Raw genomic sequence first — 21391 nt, forward strand, 5'->3', positions numbered from 1 at the left:
TTTTAATATAACTTTAAGAATAAATATACTGCTAAAGGCATGAAATATGTATTTATTTTAGTATATTAGAAAAAATTGTAATATTTCATTTCATGGATCTTATTACTTAGAATGAATCTAGGTAAAAACACAAGTCTGTTTAAAGAAAAATACTAATATAGATAGAGCATAGACATGGCAAAGATTGAATGTGGTACATAAATAACATAAATGATTTTGATCCATTCCAAACCCTCATACACTGAACTGGATCTCATTTCCTTTCCTGTCTGTTCTTTACACTGCATCATACAACCTTTTTGTGACAAGAGATTTCCATGGTTGTATGAGAAATGGTGAACCGAGTCCTTTTCAGAAGCTATCTTCATCTTTCCACCACCACATTGCCTTTGTCCATATATTTTTCTTCATATGAACTCTCTTCTGCTTTCTACTCCCTGTCTGCCATTAAAAAATTACACAAACCCACATTACCTCAAGACTAGGCTCATACTCATTTCCTCCAGGATGACTTGCCTGATCCTCTACCCCAGCTTTGATCATTTCATCATTCAGTATTCATCACCACTCAAATATATGTTGCATTGTGCTCCAAACATGCGATAGCTTTGTAAGTATATTTGTATCTCTTCAGTTGTATTGTGTATTGTACGAGGGTGAGGGACAGTGTTTTAATATTTTTTTGAAAATTATATTATATTTTGAAAATTATATTATATTATATTTTTTATTATGGAAAATTTCAAACTCTCAAAAGCTCAGTAACTTTCTGTTCATTTCTCCTACCTGTTAGTGTTTTTCCTTATTTTTAGATTTTCTTTATACTTAGGGATATCAACCCTTAGTGATATAAATTACAAATGTTTTTCCCAGTCAGTACTTCTTTTGGGAATTCCCTGGTAGTCCAGTGGTTAGGACTGTGCACTTCCACCACAGGGAACACGGGTTCGATCCCTGGTTGGGGAACTAAGATTCTGCAAACCACAGGGCGCGGCCAAAAAAACCCAAAAAACAAACAAAACACTTCTTTTAAAGTTTTATTGAGGTATAATTGACATAAAATAAACTGCACATATTTAAAGTGTACAGTTTGATGAGTTTTAACATAACACTCCTGTAACCATTATAGTCAAGATAACATTTTCATCACCTGCAAAAGTTTCTTCTTACCCTTTTATAACCCACTCACCTAATTCCCTGGCCCCCAGGCAACCACTGATCTGCTTTCTGTCACTATAGTACATTAGTTTTCATTTTCCATAATTTTATGTGAATGGAATCATACAGTATGTACTTTCTTTTGTCTGACTGCTTTTATAAAACATAACTGAGATTCATCCATCTAGTCAATATCCTTTAAATCCAACTAACATTAAGGTCTTCCTTATTTCTCAGAGTTTAACATTTAAGGCAGTAGCTGAACATGATACAACCCTCTGGACCTCACAGAGGCTTTTTAAAGTGTTGACTTCTTTGCCAAGATTTGAATGTTTTTAGGATTAGTCTGTAACCAGGACTTACTTTTCAGAAAGGGTTCTGGGAAGGTGAAATCTCCCTATCCTTCTGTTACTAATTCCAGCCTGTATCTGCCACTCTTGAGCCAGATGACCCCTGGACCTGATGAACAGTTAGATGCAAGTGAGGCCTGAGCTCTGTGGGAGCTCTATCAGGGAGAGCTGACCCAGGACTTGTTCCTCAAGGGCTGGAAGATCCTCAGGGTGAGGATAAGAATGGCAGATCCAGAAAAGAGCTTGGCTTGGTAGAGATCCATGGACTCCCCTAGTGGGGAGAAAGGGAAAGAGGCAGGGACTGCTATCTCCCTATCCCTGAGGATGGGAGATGTAAGGAGACCTGAGAGCCGGGAGCCTTCCTCCTGGGCCTCCACAGGGCTGGCAGCTGGCCTGCTGCCCTGCCCATCTACAGGCGTAGAGGCTGCTTTGTCTTTCTGTTCTCTTGAGACTGCTCCTACCTGTGGTCCTCCAACAATGAAACCTAAGCCCCTCTGAAGTAACAAAGAAAAAGTACTCATCTGGGGAAGCCAGGCAACCAGAAAGAGAAAAAGCACTTAAACAATGCAGTAGACCAACTAAATAGAAATGCCAGAGGAGACAGTAACTTGAATATGAAAATAATAAACAATAGGAGCGCTTAAGGAGGTTCAAGTGAAGTTCAAAAAAAAAATTATGGAGCAAAAATATGATTTCCCATCTAAATACTTATTACCACCTGACTTTCAATCCATGCACATACACTTTAAAAAAAAATCTCCACTAAAATGTAAGCACAATAAGAGCAGGAATATTTTCTCTTGTATACCTGCTGATCTTTTGTCAATGCCCAATGTCTAGAACACAGTCTTTCACATGGTAAGCACCCAGTACATAATTATCAAATAAAGGAATGAATATGATCATTTAATGGCCTGGAAGAGTCAAAGCCCAGAGCCAAAAATACAAATAAATTGAAAAAAAGTAAGAGACTTGGAGAATAGATTCAGGACACCTAACGTGGCTAATATAATTTACAGAAAAAGGAACAAATGGAAGAGAAGCAGTAATGTGAAATAAATAAAAAAATTTTTCCTGAGATATAGAAAGAGTTCATTATGCAGATTGATGTTCCAGGAAAGATCAGTGTTGAAAAAAACACACCTAGGCTTATCCTGGTAAAGTTTTTGAACTCCAGGGATTCATTTTGGAGGCTTCCAGACAGAACATGGTATACCTATAAAGTATAAGGCTCACATCAGAATTCTAATCCACAACACTGGGAATTAGGAGGCAGTGGAAGAGTATCCACAGATTACCAAGAGAAAAAGGCTATAATCAGAAATCCCTATTTCCAGTGAAGATATCATCCCCTCTACAAGGGGGAACTATGTCATAAATGTAACTTTAGAGAGTGTATTACCCGCTTAACCTCTCTGAGAATATTTAAGAAAGGTTTTTGACCAAATAAAAATGAAAGGGATAGAAAAAGTGGAAAATGACAGACTCTTTGGGAATGTTATATAAATGCTAAGTAAGGACTCTAATCAAAAGGGACATACTTCAGGGAACAATTCAATAATATTTATGATGTAAAAGTACTAAATAAGTCAAAGCAAAACCTCAAAATTGTGGGAGGAAAAAGAGGTAAGAGCTTTCCAAATGGAGATGAGGAGAGGAAAAAGTGCCAGTAAGCACATTTAAGCACATTAGTCATCAGGGAAATGCACATCAAAACCACAATGAGGTGCCACTTCACATCCACTAGGATGGTTCTGATAAAAAAGATGGACAATAAAAAGTGTTGACAAGGATGTGGAAAAATTGAAACCCTTATATACTTATGGTGGGAACATAAAATGGTGCAACCACTTTGGAAAACAGTTTGGCAGTCCTTCAAGAAGTTAAATATAGAGTTACCATATGATCTTGCAGTTCCACTTCTAGGTATATACTCAAAATGAGAATATATGTCCACACAAGAAATAGTACAGGAATGTTCATTGCAGCATTATCCATGATAGCCCCAATGATAGAAACAACCCAAATGTCCACTAAGTGATAAATAGATAAATAAAATGTGGTATATCCATATAATGGGGTATTATCTGGCAGTAAAAACGAAGTACAGATGCGTTGCTACTATACAGAAGAACCTTGAGAATGTTATGCAAAATGAAAGAAGCCAGTCACAAAAGACCACATATGATTTCATTTATATGAAATGTCCAGAATAGGCAAATTTATGGAGACAAAAAAAGTAGATTCGCGGTTCCTGTGGACTGGGCAAGGTGGGAGTGAAATGGAGATTGACTGCTAATGGGTACAGGAATTCTTGGAAGGGGACAGGGGAACCAAAATGTAAAATTAGATTGTGGTGACAGTTGCACAACAATGTAAATATATTAAGAAACATTGAATTGAATACTAAGTGGGTGAATTACATGGTATGTAAAGTGTATCTCAATAAAATGTTTTTAAATAAAGGGACTAAGTACTGATACATGAAACAACTTGCATGAATCTCCAAGGCCTTTTATGCTGAATGAAAGAAGCCAGTCTCAAAATAAAAGATTACATACTGTAAGATTCCATATTTATATATTTTTTTAAATTATAGAAGATCATTCATTACACATTTACTAATAATCAAAACATATATATGTATGTGTTCATGTGTATATTCACATACATACACACTAGAAACAGACTTTTTAAATTGCAGCATGTACAGTAGTTTCTATTTTAATTTCTCTGTTTGTTTGAAAATCTAGAAAATGTTAAATTCACCTTGCATTAAGCAGTTGTCCTTTTACCAATGACATAAAATCAATAAAGACTCTTAAAATATCAGAAATGTTTACCATATCCTCTTAGTCCCCATAATGCAAAGCTTCAGCTCCTTAGTTCCTTAGCTCTGTAGCTCCTTAGAATTTGAATGTTTGGGTCAATTCCCTTCCCTTTTTGTTAAGGAGGTAGGTAGTCTATGTGGTCAGGCCTTATTCTTCCAAAACCATCTTTTATTGTAAAATGAAGAAAACATGAAATATGTTTGTCTACAGTGCATGAAAAATAATTTGGATCATCCATAAAGCCAAAGAAGGACGTAAGGTATCAACGATCTCTTGAATGTTTGCAACAATCCCCAAACAATCTTTTCCTCTTTGTCACTTCTTGGTGAGATTTTTCTGTGATTTTTAACTGTGTGAGTACTGCCCTCTTCTGTCATTTATGCTTTTCTTGGCTAATCAGTTTGTGGATTTGGTCTAAGAAACTGTCTTTATCTTTATACTGTGAGCTTCATTAAATCTGCTTTTTGCTATTATTTTTGCTATTTTCCAAGTGTTATAGACTGCATTAAAATCACAGTCATGTTCATCTCAGATGAGCTCTTCAACTTCCAGTGGATTTACTCCCATATATTTTAGAAGAGTTTTAACAAAACTTATTTGTTGAATTAATAGGTTGGTTAATTAAAAGACAATACAAGGCAGTATATACCCAACAGTTCAGAGGAAGATTCAACCTTTTAGAAGATTAAACCTCAGGGTGGGGCTAAGGAAGAAGAAGCATTTGAATTGGGCCTTTGAAAGGTAAAGCAGTCAGGTAAGTGGAGACAAAAGAGAGGGAGATTTTCAATGAAAAAGTGATACAAACAAAGATGCATGCATCTAGAATCAAGACTCAAAGCATTCCAGAGAGTGTGGAGCAGGGAGTTCATGACTAGAAACAGCAAGTGATAAGGTTAGAGAGGAGTAAACTAGTGCTAGATTATAAAGGGACTCGAAAGCCAGGATTAGATTTTTTGGAGTTCATCCTATAAGCCAAGGGATTCAGACAAGTAAACCGGGATCTATTTATGGCTGTTTAAGCCATTAGCCTCTGCTGCCACCACCATTACCACTACTACTCCCAGCCTGAAAATTGACAGTAGGAGCGGGAGACAGAGCCTGCAAAGGCAACCCTTTCCTTTCCGTGGAGGGACTTGAATCAGTACCCCACACATGATGTCAGGATATATATAAACAAGAAGTGAGAATGATCGTCTCTTCACAAAATGGTTGGGCACTCCCGGCACTTTAACTTGGAGATCTTTGAAAGTGTTTATATTTTAAACAATAAAGCAACCTGATAAAGGCAGAATTAATAAGGAGGAAAATGCAGGATTGTTTGACGATAGGAGAATCGGTGGCAGGGAGAATAATTGACTATTTTAATGGTCCAGGCTGTGAAGAATGAGACTCTAAATGGTGGCGGCGCAATGGAAAGAAGAGATTGGTGTGGAAGCCACAATTGACTGGATTTGATGAATGAGAAAGGGGAAGAATCAAAAGTTGGAAACATATATGCTGACTGGTTCTGCTTCTTATCTTACCCACTTTTTAAATCAATTTTTAAAATCTCCTTTCCTATCAATTAGGTATATATTATATGCTAGGTATAATACATTTATTTATATGTATGGTATTATAGACTAATATAACATTATATACCGTTATATATTAGGTATAATATATACCTAATATTGTATACAGGTATATTATTAGGTGTATATTTCCTATGTTATCTCCAGAACTTCTCAATTAGCTATGTCCTCATTGTCAATCCCTCTGACTAGAATGTCTCCCCTTGTCCATTTTCTCTCACCCATTCTGCTTTTTGATAAACTACCCATCCTTCAAGATTTAGCTCAGTTATCCCCTTGACACCATCCCTGATCACCACTTTATTTTGTTTTCCTTCCTTTTTGATTCTCACAGTATTTGTACCTATACTATAACAATTATTTTTATTTTCATAATTATTTACATATTTCCTCTCAAAATTCTTGAGAACAAAGGGTTACTCTTTTGGTATCTGTAGTGCCTAGCACAGCACCTGACATAGAGTAAGCATTCAGAGTATTGGTTGAACTAATACTAATAATAACAACCACCTAGAGACAGACCATGCTAGAGGTGCGTGTTAGCACATGGATAAACTACAGTGGCCTAGTAATGATCATGCCTGCTGATCTCTGATAAATCTGGCATTCATTTCATTTGCATATTGCATTCTTATTTTCTTACCTAAAATACCACTTTTATTTTTAGACTTCCACACAGAGAATTTTAGTTGTTTTTCCATCTCCCTTAGATGTCAAGACTTTTCCTGATAGGACCCAACCCTTCCAAGACGATCCCAGACATGTGCTGTGTTTATTCCTCTCCCATGATTTTGAGTTCTCCGTGATTTTTAAAGTTTTTAAAAGTTTTACTTAAAGCTCCTACTGCCTCAATCCATGTTGCTCTTCTCCTTTGGACCCTTGCAGCACTAAAGGCAATACCACAGGTTATCAGCTCTACCACATTGGGCAAATCATTTCTGTTTTCTGAGCTAGTTTATTCTGGAACATGGGAATAATTCTTCCTCACAGGGTTGCTGTGCAGGTTTGGTATGATGATAGTAGGAAAATTTCCCTAAATTGAGTCACTTAGAGACTATCTTTATAATCTTTCCATTTTTATGTATCATTTTTGCATTCTTTTTTTTTCCTACACTGTCAGAGCTTTTCTGCTTTCCTTTATATAAGAAACTTCATCACCAAATGAAATACCAGCAGTGCTTGCCACTCTATAAATAAAATATAAACTAAAAATAGATGTAATATAAATGATTTTAATCTTGCTAGATACTGTTGCCAAGCAGAGGCTCTGAGCCTGTTAAAAAAGAGATCATTGAGTTTTGAAGAGCTGTTACAGATATTCTAGAACAGACATAAGAAAATTCTATTTGATAAACTGCTTCAACTCCCATGTAACAGGGTTAATGGTAGGGGTGTAGGGAGAAGGTGGAATCACATCCTGATAATCTAAAATCACAGTTATAAAAACCTACCAAGATGTTTAGAACAAATGATTTTAATAAACTTTTAGTGTAAAATTATGATAAATATTTATGAATGCTTGTATTCTTACAGAAGTAATCAAAATATAAAAATAACAAAAGTGAAATAGTGTGGTTACTAAACTTTTTCAAATAGTAAAAATGGAACCATATTTACCATCCTAGGTAGGTGATCTTTATCTCTTCCTAATATCTCTACCCTTTCAGCCCTGACTCTGTCCATAACTGCATGGGCTTTGCTTTACTTTCTCATGCCCAGAGTGGGGGAGGGGTTCTTTTATAGTTTTTAAATTTAATTTATTTATTTATTTTTGGCTGTGTTGGGTCTTTGTTGCTGCGCACAGCACCTTCTCTAGTTGCGACGAGTGGGGGCTACTCTTCGTTGTGGTGCTCAGGCTTCTCATTGCAGTGGCTTCTCTTGTTACGGAACGCAGACTCTAGGTGTGCAGGCTTCAGTAGTTATGGCATGAGGGCTCAGTAGTTGTGGCTCAGAGGCTCTTGAGTGCAGGCTCAGTAGTTGTGGTGCACAGGCTTAGTTGCTATGCAGTATGTGGGATCTTCTCGGACCAGGGATCGAACCCGTGTACCCTGCATTGGCAGGCGGATTCTTAACTACTGCGCCACCAGGGAAGTCCCTCTTTCATAGTTTTTTATGTTGAATTTGACTGTTCCACCAGATTAGGAGCGTCTTAATGTCAGGAAATATACTCATTCTTTTATTCCTCACAGTATCTAACAGTTTTAGGTGTCTTTAAAACTTACTGAATTAAATTATTATTGTTTGTTTGAGTTGAAGTCATTAATAAACTTGAATGGGGAATGTAGTACAGGCACTCTTGGGTAATTACTGTTGTAATTATCTTATCTAAAAATCTCAAGTCATGTGTTAATGCATATTTAGTCCAAACTATAAATGTATCAAATTTTGAAATAAGTTGGGTGAATCAAACTATTAATACCACGTGCCCATACAATTTTAAGCCAGTGAACCCAAGGGTTCATCCACATTACTTCTATATTTTCCTCAGTACTATTGTACAACTGCAAAATGTTTAAAGTTCCAAGAAATATCTCCAGCTACCTAAATTCTAATTTTTACCGTGATTATTTGCAGCACTGCAATTTTTATTATTTCTCTTGAGGCTCATTCCATGGCTCATCTCAGTTATCTTTATAATTAAAATTTAATGCGTATCTACCGTCTCTAATCCTCACAGTAATTTTCTGTGGTGTAGTTTTATTCCTGTTGCATAGATAGTAAATTAAGGCTAAGAAATTATATCATTTTCCCAGAGTTACGTAAGTAACATGTGGTAGAGGTGGGATCTCACCTGAGCTTTATCTGCTTCCAAATCCTGTGTTGTTTTTTCTTTATGCCTCGTGTTTTCTCCGGGACAGCTGCACAGCTATCACAGAGGGCCTCCTTTCACCACCTGCATTACTCATCACCAGCACTGCTCTTCTCCCAGTCTTCCACAGCTCAGAAAATGGCATCTCTGTTCATCTAATTGCTTTGGAAAAAACTTTGACTCCTATCTTTCTCCTCTACCCCATATCCAGTCCATCAGCATACTAATCTTGTGAATCCTTCCATTGAAACATACCCAGCATCTAATCACTTCTCAGCACCTCCACTACCACCGAGCTGATCCACACTACCATTATCTTTTCTGGGACCATTGTGAAAGCCTTCTGACTATTTTCTACCTCCTCACTTGCCTCCTGCAATCTATTCTCCAGACAGCAGCTAGAGTGGTCACGTTAAAACATAAATCAAAACCTTCCAGTGGCTTTTTAGCTCACTCAAAGGAAAATGGTAAGTCCCTACTATGTCCTACAAGGCCCCATATGATCTGTGCCCCTCCGCCAACACACACATTCATCTCTTATCCCACATCTCACTTTTACCTTGCTCGTCTGTTTGGTAACTTCGCTTCCGTGCTGTTTATTGAACAGGCCAACATGTACCTGCTTCAGGGTCTTTGCACTAACTGTTCCCTCTGCCCGCAATGTTCTTCCTACAGGTATTTGTATGGCTAGAGGCCTCACTTCAAGTTTCTGGTCAAATTATCACATTAGCTGAGAGACCTTTTTTAGATTCGGTGTCTAAACTATAAATAGGCACACAAACCATGCCCCCACTAATCCTCTATCTTCTTACTCTGCTTTTCTTTTTTGTTTTATAACTCTTAACACGTATGTTGTTTGTTTATTGTTTGTCTCTTCCCCACTAACATGTAAGCTCTTTGATGGCAGGGATATTGTTACTGCATTTCTAGTAATTAGAACAGTGTTTCACATGTAGAAGGTGCTCAAAAAATATTTACTGAGTAAAAATATGAAAAGAACTACAAATTTTAAAGTAAAATGGACATTAGCTTCGAAAACTAACTCATGAGCTCTCGTTCCAGAAGATATCATCAACCTCTCAGCTTTCACCACCTTCACTACAGTCATGATCATATCTTTCTAAGATTTCTGCAGTAGACTGCTGTTTGTTTCCCCCATGTCTGCTCTTGCTCCCTCCACAATCCACTCTTCAGCCAACAGTCTCCATCTTCTAAAAGGTTAATCAGACCTATCATGCTGCTATTGAAAACCTTCCAACTATTTCATATCATTTTTAGGATAAACTTCACACTCTTTACCATGGTCTGCAATACTGCAAGATGTATCTGCTACCTAATTTGCTAACCTTTCTTTCTTTCTTTTTTTTAAAACCGCTTTCCTACTCACTGTGTTTTAGCCACGTTAATGTTTCCCAAACACGCCAAGCTTATTCCCATTCTAGGGCCTTTGTGTAGCTACTCTTATGCCCTGATCAGTCTTTGTCCAGATCCTCACATGTTTGTCTCCTTTACATACAAGTTTCATCTTAAAGGTTACCTCCTCAGAAAGATGTTCCCTGTGTACCCAATCCAAAATAGCCTCTCCAAAAAGAAAAAAATAAATAAACAAAATAGCCTCTCCATTCACTCTCCTTAATTTTGGATTAGTGTTATAAAGAAAAGAATCTTGATTATTAATTTTCTTTTATTCTTTTTTTAAAATTAATTTTTATTGGAGTATAGTTGATTGAAATGTTGTTAGTTGCAGGTGTACAGCAAATTGAATCAGTTATACATATACATATACCCACTCTTTTTTGGATTCTTTTCCCATATAGGTCATTGCAGAGTATTGAGTAGAGTTACCTGTGCTATACAGTAGGTTCTTATTAGTTATTTATTTTATATATAGTAGTGTGTATATGTCAATCCCAAGCCCCCAATTTATCCCTCCCCCGCTTTCCCCCTTGGTAACCGTAAGTTTGTTTTCTACATCTGTGACTCTATTTCTGTTTTGTAAATAAGTTCATTTTAATTTTCTTTTATACTTTATCTTCCCATATCTGCGTGAGAATAGGACATTTGTCTTTTTTTACTTACTGCTCTATCCCTAGCACATAGAACAATGCCTGGGACTTATTAATCACTCAAATATTTGAACTGATGGATGGTTGAATGAAACTTTATAATAGTCATCTGGGGCCCTTCATAAATCTGCAGAATCTCAGCCTCCTCCCATGAGATCAAGTCGTTAGGGTTAGTTATGTGACCCAGGGATTTGTAGTTTAACAAATATTCTAGATGATTCTTTTGACTAGGCAAATCTGGAAAATACTGATTTAATGGGAGTATTACAGAGTGAATGAATGAGTAAATGGGAGTGATGGTTCAGGGAGTTCTCTTTTAACCTTAGTATATTGATATGAATTAGTTGAACATTTCCCAAAGTATATACCATAGAACACTAATTACACAAGATGTTTGGTGAAAAGCAAGGTATCTCTTCTGATATATTTAGGAATGCTGAATATTATATTCTTCTTTGGAGATTAGTTAGGTAGCCATTAGCATATTGGAGGGTCTGAGAAATTAAACATTATAGAAATCTACTTGACTATTAAATAGATTTGCCAAATTTACTTAACATTCCTGCTCCAAATCATTTTCTTCTCAAACCCCTATTAATAATAAGGAATATGCACCATACATGAAGTACAGTCCATGGTTCAGTGCTGCTACCCCTGCTTATTCTCTCCTTGGGTAGCTGTCTACACAAATCATTTACATGGCAGATAGTTTGGACTAAACTATAAATCCCAGCAGAAACTATCTTTTTTTTAAATTTTATTTATTTATTTACTTTTAAAATTTTATTTATTTATTTATTTATTTATGGCTGTGTTGGGTCTTCGTTTCTGTGTGAGGGCTTCCTCTAGTTGCGGCAAGTGGGGGCCACTCTTCATCGCGGTGCGCGGGCCTCTCATTATCGCGGCCTCTCTTGTTGCAGAGCACAGGCTCCAGACGCGCAGGCTCAGTAATTGTGGCTCACGGGCCTAGTTGCTCCGCGGCATGTGGGATCCTCCCAGACCAGGGCTCGAACCCGTGTCCCCTGCATTGGCAGGCAGATTCTCAACCACTGCGCCACCAGGGAAGCCCAGAAACTATCTTTTTTTGACAGATACGTCTAAATACCTTTTAAAAATTATATTCCTATTATATTAAAAGTTCAAATAAGGATCTTTTGACTTCCCTTTATGGGGTAGGCTTGAAGCATAAATAACTAATGATTTAATAACTTTTTGTATGCAGTGCTTTACATTTCCATCTTATTGCTTAATTACTTTGCCTAAAATTGCCTGATTTTCTTCACCCATCTATTTACTTAAACCCAGTTACTCACATGTGAATTTTCTTAGGTCTGTCTAGTTTCATTGCAGTCAGTTCAAAATCTATGTAAGGAGGATAAACTTTTCCGATTTTACCTTATTTCAACTTGTTTTCCCTCTTAAGTTTCCCACCAAAATTAAAACCTACTCATAATAGAGAGGCAGAATCTAATAAATGTGAATGTTAGAGTAATTGTCTTTGGTTCCATCTTTAATCATCTTTGCCTAACTCCGAGTCACAATGGCTTCTTAAGATGCTGCTTTGGTTTTTTTAAAGTTGGAGTCCAGAAAATTAGAAATGTGGTAAGACTGGTGATTTCAGGTATTTGGTATCTTTCTTTCTTTTTAAATTTTATTTATTTATTTATTTATTTATTTATTTATTGGTTACGTTGGTTCTTCGTTGCTGCACGCGGGCTTTCTCTAGTTGTGGCTCGCAGGCTCTAGAGCGCAGGCTTAGTAGTTGTGGTGCACCGGCTTAGTTGCTCCACAGCATGTGGGATCTTTCCGGACCAGGGCTCGAACCCGTGTCCCCTGCATTGGCAGGCGGATTCTTAACCACCGCACCACCAGGGAAGTCCTGGTATCTTTAAATAGTTTTTGTAGTATGTCTAGATAATATAGACAGTAGCATAATAAGCTAATTGTCCTGATATATATGCCCTTGGTCATGCCTACTTCTTTTTCTAAATGTTTAGGCAACTGTTTCCACTATTGATTGCATTATTTTAATGAAATTACTGATCTATCTTTAATGAAGACTTAAACCTTTTACACTGAGTTTTAGATGCAAGATATAGGCTAGCTTTATTTGCTTCAAATTCTCTGCCAAGAATAGTAGATGAAGCGATTATCAAAGGAAATTCAGAAAAAGACTATTGCTATGGGGAAACTAAGGAAGATAATAAGGCTCTTCAGAAAAACTTTTTTTTTTTTTCAGAAAAACTTTTTATAGAGGCAGTTTTGCAAGTGAATACCACCCACAATCATTTTTTTCTCTCTGTGCTCCAAGGCACATGGCAAGAAATTAAATAAAATCTCTGTTCTTTACCGTTTGCCCAGGATAAACTAAATATATTGAGCAAGTGCCCATTTTGTAAAACTACCATATCATTACTGTTACAAGGAAATAGTTTCAGTTCCTTTTTCCGATGGCATTTACCTGTTGTGAAAAGGTGTTATGTTTCTGTTTTTAATTTGAACTACCATTTTGCCTGTAGAGTATCACAGGCTTTTGTATATAATCTGGTTGTATTATGACCTAGGAGTGGCTTAATTTAGGAAGGCCATCAAAGGGTTAAAATAGTCACATTATTGGCACATTGTTCCCATTACAGGAAGTAATTTGGTTAAAACAGGTATCCTTTTGAGTAATATTTAGGACAACTCCCAGTATTAGGCAAACTTGGGTGTGCGCTCATTAGTGACACAGGCAGGAAAAATGTTAAATGGGAGAGTTCAGACATAGGACAACAGAAAGGTGCCCAGACACATCTCAGAGCACTGTTATCATGCTGAATACACAATTTGGATTGCAGCCCAGAAACGCCCTTCAACTTAAACCCATTTACCAATTGTGATTTTTTATAGGCATGGCTAGTTTCATCCTGGTGGGTTCATGACCTTAAATTTGCCCTTGTTTCAGCTTTTACATGTATTAATGAAGCATTTATTTGCAGGTCCTTGAGGTTAGTCTTCGTATAACCAAATAAGTATCAGGTAAAGATTGCCCTGCGTTCCTTTAATTATTAATAAATGAAAAAACTTGTGAGGAACTATACAGTAGACTTATTTCTACTCATCTCAAATACAGTCGCCCCTCGGAATCCAGGTGGGTTTGGTTCCAGGACGTCCCCCCGCACCCTTGAATACCAAAATCCGCAGATGCTCAAATCCCTTATATAAAATGGCGTAGTACGGTAGGCCCTCCAAATCCATGGGTTCCACACCCCCGGAAACAGAGGACTGACTGTATAGGAGGGTGTTCAAGGAAGAGTCCTGGCTTGACTAGAAAATGCACATACATCATGTATGCACAGCTCAGAAGGCAAGGAAATATATAGTAAAGAAGGTGGTAATTCTGGGCTTCCCTGGTGGCGCAGTGGTTAAGAATCTGCCTGCCAATGCAGGGGAACATGGGTTCGAGCCCTGGTCCGGGAAGATCCCACATGCCGCAGAGTAACTAAGCCCATGTGCCACAACTACTGAGCCTGCGCTCTAGAACCCGTGAGCCACAACTACTGAAGCCCACGCTCCTAGAGCCTGTGCTCCTCAACAAGAGAAGCCACCGCAATGAGAAGCCCGTGCGCCGCAACTGGAGAAAAGCCCTCACGCAGTGATGAAGACCCAATGCAGCCAAAAATAAATAAATAAATAAATAAATAAAATTTTTTAAAGATAGTAGCCCTGAAAAAGTTAATAAAAGAAAAAAAAAAAGAAGATGGTAATTCTTTTTAAGAAAAAAAGTCATTTATATACCCCCCTCTAAAATCATACCTATTCTGTCTGAGTTATCTGAGATGTTTTTCTGTTTTTTTTCATAGATACATTCCCTGGCAATTCCAGATAACTTGTTTTAGGCTATTGTACTTTATTTTAGAGCAAGAAAAATTAGAATTACAGAGTATTGAGAAACACGAACATAGGTTCTCAAACATCAAGCCTGTATCTCCAACCTTTCTCTTTTGTCAGTAGTGTGATATGTCTTTGGTCACTCATTAACCCAAGCATTCTTCTCAACTTTAGACGTTAAAATCCAAGGTTCTCAACTTTGTTCTGAAAGCACACCTGAGAGATAAAGGCATTTCCATTAGTGACAGTATCTGGGAATCAGAATCTTGAGAAGGATATAGTTTTAGGGAGAAGAATAGATGATGCTGATAACTCTCCTGCAACTTTGCCTTTGGAATCACTAGAGTAGATCTAGATGATGACCAAGTTTCTTCTGGTTCTGAAATTATATGATTCTGTACTCTTCCTTTCATGTTATTATGTACCTGTTTCTCTATAATGATAGGGCCCAATTTTCCCCCTACAGGAGGGGGCGGAGAGAGAGAGCGATCTAATACATTAACATGCTATAGAACTGTTCGTCCTACTTTTGTCTTATGTTCAAGAACAACCCATATTCTTTATTTAGATAGGAAATAAAACTAGTTTAAATTAAAAACTGGGAATTCACTTTCCTAGTATGTTGGGGAAAATATGTTTTAAAAATTTGGAATTTCTCTTTTTTAAAACCAAATTAAGATGAAGAAAATCTTCTAAAAATATATCATTAAATGCTCACATAGCATTTAAAACTTTAGTTGTAGGAATCAGGTTTTTACCTTATTTCTTCCACTATAATATAGACTATATACATCAGAAATCAGAATTTGTTTAGTATTCTGATTGGTTCTTTCTGTCTGGGATGCTTAAAGTGTTTAATTTAATTATATATATTTATATATTTTATATTTAGAAACACCATGGAAAATATTATTTGAATTTTGTTTCAAATAGTAATTTTTTATCTTTTTTGTATCTTGGACCTCTTTGGCAGTCTTTAAACCTGCTTAAAGCTAGCAGCCCCTCTAATAACTACCATAATTTCAAAGTAGTGTGGAACCTAAAAGATATTATGAGATATATGCAACAACTATAATGTGATAGGAAAATATCAGATATTTGTTGTTGACAAAATCACTGGTACTTTTATGTAATTTGTTGCCTACATCATATTTGGAGAAAATACTAAACTTCAATTAGAGGTTAGTGAAAATGAGGATGTAATTTTTTCCCCATTGTTCATAGACCCCCAGTCTAAAATTATTTTTATTCCTTAAACACATTCAAGGAATCCAGATGTAATCCTCAGTATCTCAAGAGATTTACTCTTTTTTTAAAAAATTATTTATTTATTCATTTATTTTTGGCTGCATTGGGTCTTTGTTGCTGCGTGTGGGCTTTCTCTAGTTGCGGCAAGTGGGGGCTACTCTTCGTTGCAGTGTGTGGGCTTCTCATTACGGTGGTTTCTCTTGTTGAGGAGCATGGGCTCTAGGCGTGCGGGTTTCAGTAGTTGTGGCACGTGGGCTCAGTAGTTGTGGTTCACGGGCTCTAGAGCACAGGCTCAGTAGTTGTGGCGCACGGACTTAGCTGCTCCGTGGCATGTGGGATCTTCCCAGACCAGGGCTTGAACCCGTGGCCCCTGCATTGGCAGGCGGATTCTTAACCACTGCGCCACCAGGGAAGCCCAAGATTTACTCTCTGAGGAAAGTGCAGCTCAGAGTCTTTTCCATATTTAGCCCTTAATGCTTTCCAAGCCTTTAAAATAAGCAAGTGGTTGGTCGTTAAATGGCGACTGTCAGTATCTCTTGGATTAGGAACTTGGTTTATTGTCACTAATTTTATTATAGATTACTGAAGAAAGAGATATTTATAAAAGCCAGTTTAGTCATTTTATCTTAAAGTCAAATCAGAACATATCTGCTAGTAGTAATGAGTGCTTTACTTATGTCTTGACTTGCCACTGCTATGGCCACATGTTCCTTTGTCATTAAAAAGAAAATGTAATTCATGTCATAGGCCCTGAATCATCCTTCTACTTTATGGAACTAATATTGCTTGGCCAAATTTATGTGATTATTTGTTTAACTTTTTATTGTAATAAAATATATATAACACAAAATTTACCATTTTAACCATTTTTTAGTGCACAATTCAGTGACAGTAATTATATTCACAATGTTGTACAACCATTACCACTATTTCCGAAATTTCTCATCACCCCAAACAGAAATTCTGTTCTCTGTTGACCTAAATAAAGAGGTAAACTTGAGGCAAGCTGGAAAAGATGAATTTATTCAGGAATAGCAGAGGAATTGCAATTTGGGGCAAGCAAACTGTAGCAAGCTACAGGTGAGTCTGGTGAAAGTTTGGGGTAGGTTGTATTTATGGTCAGGGAATGTAAAGAGGGGAGAGTTCAGTTTGAGTCAGTTAAAATCAAAAACAAACAGAGACCAGCCTTGAAAACTTCCTGAGCAGACAGAATCAGTCTAGTCACACAAACAAAGCTCAGTTCAGCCCACTTTGTGAGACTAACCCAACCTGGGCCATCTCTTATTCATGCTTCTGGCAAAACTTACCAAGTTTGATATGAGACAACCTCTGATCAACGCCCCCATCATCTGAGAAAATTTTGTTTCTATAAATCAGGCATTTATGGGAAATCAGCCTCTTAGTTCAGTTTTGTCTTCCTGAGGGCACATGGATGAGGCTCGCCATTTTATATCCTCCAGTTCTATTTTAGAAAATTTTTTACAACTTATTAAGCAATAACATCCCACTCCCCATTTCCCCCCCGCACCCCCCAGCCCCTGGTAACCTCTAACCTACTTTCTGTCTCTATAAGTTTGCCGATTTACCTTTTCTAGATATTTCATATAAATGGAATCATACAGTATTTGTTCTGCTTCTGGCTTATTTCCCATAGTGTGATATTTTCAAGGTTTATGCATGTTGTAGCATGTATCCGAACTTGATTCCTTTTTATGGCTGAATAATATCCCATTGTATATATATATAGATCTTCTTCGACTTACAGTAGGGTTACGTCCTGATAAACCCTTCCTAAATTGAAAATATTAAGTTGAACTGCATTTACTACACGTAACCTACTGAACGTCATAGCTTAGTCTAGCCTACCTTAAACATGCTCAGAACACTTATATTAGCCTACAGTTGGGCAAAATCATCTAGCACAAAGACTATTTTATAACAAAGTGTTGAATATCTCATGTAATTTATTGAATACTGGAAGCAGAGAACAGAACGGTTGTAATGGCTGTTTATCCTCCTGATTGTGTGGCTCACTGGGAGTTGCGGCTCGCTGCGCTGCCCAGCATCACAAGAGAGTATTGTACTGCAAACCGCTAACCTAGGAAAAGATCAAAATTCAAAATCCAGGGACTTCCCTGGCGGTCCAGTGATTAAGACTGCACTTCCAAAGTGAGAGAGTGGCGTGGACATATATACACTACCAAACGTAAAATAGATAGCTAGTGGGAAGCAACTGCATAGCACAGGGAGATCAGCTCTGTGCTCTGTGACCACCTAGAGGGGTGGGATAGGGAGGGTGGGAGGGAGGGAGATGCAAGAGGGAAGACATATGGGAACATATGTATATGTATAACTGATTCACTTTGTTATAAAGCAGAAACTAACACACCATTGTAAAGCAATTATACTCCAATAAAGATGTTAAAAAAAAAAAAAAAAAAAAGAGACTGCGCTTCCACTGCGGGGTGCAAGGGTTCGATCCCTGGTTGGAGAAATGAGATACCGCATGCTGTGCAGCGCAGCCAAAAAAAAAAAAAAGTATATATGTGTATACATATGTGTATATATATATGTATACATATATGTGTATATATATACACACATACATGTGTGTATATATATACACACATGTATGTGTGTATATATTCACAATCCAAAGTATGGTTTCAACTGAATGCATATTGCTTTTGCACCATCATAAAACCGAAAAATCTTAAGTCAAACCATCTTATCAGGGACCATCTGTACCACATTTTGTTTATCCATTCATCTTTGGAGGACACTTGGATTATTTCCGCCTTTTGACTGTTGTGAATAATGCTGCTGTAAACATTGTTGTACAGTATCTGAGTCCCTGTTAGCAATTTTTTTGGGTGTATACCATGGGTCACATTGTAATTCTGTTGTTTTATTTTTTTATAATAGTTCTATTTTTAATATCCTTATTTTAATGTTTCTTGAGCATCATAAATTTTTTTTTTTTTTTTTGCTTATTTCCTTGGTTGACTTTTGTTGCTGATTTTTAAGAAATTATTTGTTTTGGTCATTCATTTTTCTTTTCTTTTCAATTGTTTGTTTTTCAGACCCGAGTCAGAACTCCATCACAGGGGAGCACAGCCAGCTGTTAGGTATAGTATTCCTGTGGGAACTGACTTTCTCTAAAGTCACCCTTTTCCTGCTTATACTAAGAGACATTAGTCCCTTCTCTAATTCTATTTTCTGTACCCATTTTCTACTTTTCACTCCTCAGCTTTTTTTCTTGCTGTTTCTATTCCCAACTTGGTAAGTTTTAGGAATCTACTTCTGCAGTTGATTGTGAAGACTCAATTTAGTTACATTAAAAAGTAATTTTACATGGTCTGTGGTTTAAAAAAAGGTCTGTAAGAGTTAGAGCTTCTTTTTTCCAAGATAATTTTGAAAAGAAGATATAATATTCTATAATATCTTGTGATCACCTTCATTTTCATTCCTGAAAGCACGACATTCAGCGAGCCAAAGAAATTGATGTTCCAGTCCTTATCTGTGAAATAAATTATGGAAATGAATTTATTTCTTCTAGGTATCACTTATTTAAATTGCACTAAGCTTGTAATTTGACAAGAATTCCACATCTCAGAACTGATGAGTTTTTTAAATATAAAAATAAAACATACTCTGGTGAGGAATTCAGACAATACAAAAAGTACATATAAAAAAAAGGAAAGGTCTTCTAAAGTATGTCTTCTCCCCACAACCTCGCTTCTACTCCCCCAAGGTACTTGCTATTGACACTTTCTTGTGAATTCTTATAGAAATTTTTTATTATACATTTTTATATTATATACTATGACTATCTTTCTTCCTTTTTCTATCAGTGGAGTTATACTATACAGACTGTTCTGTGATTTCCTTTTTTTCACTTAATATTTTATCTTGGACATCCCATATCAGTACATAAAGATTTGCCTCATGTCTTTGTTTGTAGTAGAATAGAATTTCATTTATTCCTACACTGTAATTTTATTCATGAGCATTTAAGTTATTTCAAGGTGTTTTACTGTTACAAATTATGTTGCAATGAACATCTTGTGCATATATCCTTGCATTCTCATTGCCAGTATATTTTTAGGATAAATTCCTAACAGTGGGATTCCCCGGTCAAAAAGTATATATATTTTCAAGAAGATATATCAACTTATACCCACCAATGAAGAATGTGGAAGCATACGCAGCTCCCTATCATCAAAAGTAGATATTATCAATCTTAAAATTTTTTCTTTAACTAGTAGGTGAAAATGGCATCTCTAGTTCTTATTTGTACCTCTTTAATTATGAGTGAGTTAAGTACTTTTAAATATATTAACAGCTATTTCATGTGTCTTTTGATTTGATGTTTACTTTGATTTATGCATTGTTGAACTTTTGACGGTTAGAATATATGCAGAGCAGCTGTGGGAAATATAAGCTATCAAAAAGTCCAAAATAGAGAAAGTACTTGACTTGTTTGCTTATTATAGGTTCAGAGTATTAGTTGAAGAAACTGGGATACTCCTTTTTTGCTCTTTCTATGTTAAGGACTTAAGTTTCTGGTCTTAATTCTCATTCCTTTGAGTGAGTTTATGTGCTGGAACACTGACACCTTAGGCACTCAATAAATATTTGTTAAGTAAATGGTTTGACATGAACACGTAGCTAGAATTGTGATCACCAGGGTCTTAGCTTTGTGGTATTGAGGCTGTCACTATTCTCTTTTATATATATATATATATATATTTTTTAATTTATTTATTTATATTATTTATTTATTTTTGGCTGCGTTGGGTCTTCGTTGCTGCGTGCGGGCTTTCTCTAGTTGTGGTGAGCGGGGGCTACTCTTCATTGCAGTGCGCGGGCTTCTCATTGTGGTGGCTTCTCTTGTTGCGGAGCATGGGCTCTAGGCACGCGGGCTTCAGTAGTTGTGGCTTGCGGGCTTCGTTGCTCTGCGGCATGTGGGAACTTCCCAGACCAGGGCTCGAACCCATGTCCCCTGCATTGGCAGGCAGATTCTTAACCACTGTGCCACCAGGGAAGCCCCTCTTTTTTATATTTTTATATTGGATAGTTTATTTAAACTGTTCAGAATTCGTCTTCTCTGTATAAAAATTTCATATTTGGACCAGGAATGGTTAAGATTTCATCGAAAGATTTTGGTAGATTTCCCCCTACACTGTTAAATTGCTTCTGTCTCTGATACATGCCTGATAGGTAGAGATGTTTGGAGAATGGTTCATCGTCTGAGCAGGAACACGTGTGTAATGGAGGGAGGGAAGGACTTAGTTAATGAAATGGACAGTCAGAGGAGTTGGTACTGTTCCAGTGTTACTAAGCTGGGTTTTGTTTCCAATTAAGCACTTGTAGTAAAAGATAGTAGATTAACTAATTGTAGGCAAAAAAAAATAGTATGTGATCTTGAAGAATTCTCTCAGTCAGTATTAGCTAAAAACCCTAGTATTTACAAAGAGACTAC

The 21391-nt window shown here is 36.8% G+C and overlaps 1 protein-coding gene across 4 annotated transcripts in view; it reads left to right on the forward strand.

Moving 5' to 3' along the window:
- The window catches only part of SLC12A6 (solute carrier family 12 member 6), a 90288-nt gene that overhangs the window by 27815 nt on the left and 41082 nt on the right, over nucleotides 1-21391 (forward strand). For 2 of the 4 annotated variants that reach the window (XM_082452364.1, XM_082452366.1), the window contains exon 2: nucleotides 18990-19034. The exons of 1 other annotated variant lie outside the window; for it this stretch is intronic. In XM_082452364.1, coding sequence (XP_082308490.1) covers nucleotides 18990-19034 — 45 coding nt within the window. Of the gene's footprint in view, nucleotides 1-18989; nucleotides 19035-21391 lie in introns of those variants that run through there. One more of the 4 variants, XM_082452368.1, reaches the window with a different exon arrangement.

The sequence above is a fragment of the Balaenoptera physalus genome (genome assembly GCF_965194825.1).
Source record: "Balaenoptera physalus genome assembly, chromosome: 2".
In the NCBI taxonomy this organism is placed as follows: Eukaryota; Metazoa; Chordata; class Mammalia; order Artiodactyla; family Balaenopteridae; genus Balaenoptera; species Balaenoptera physalus.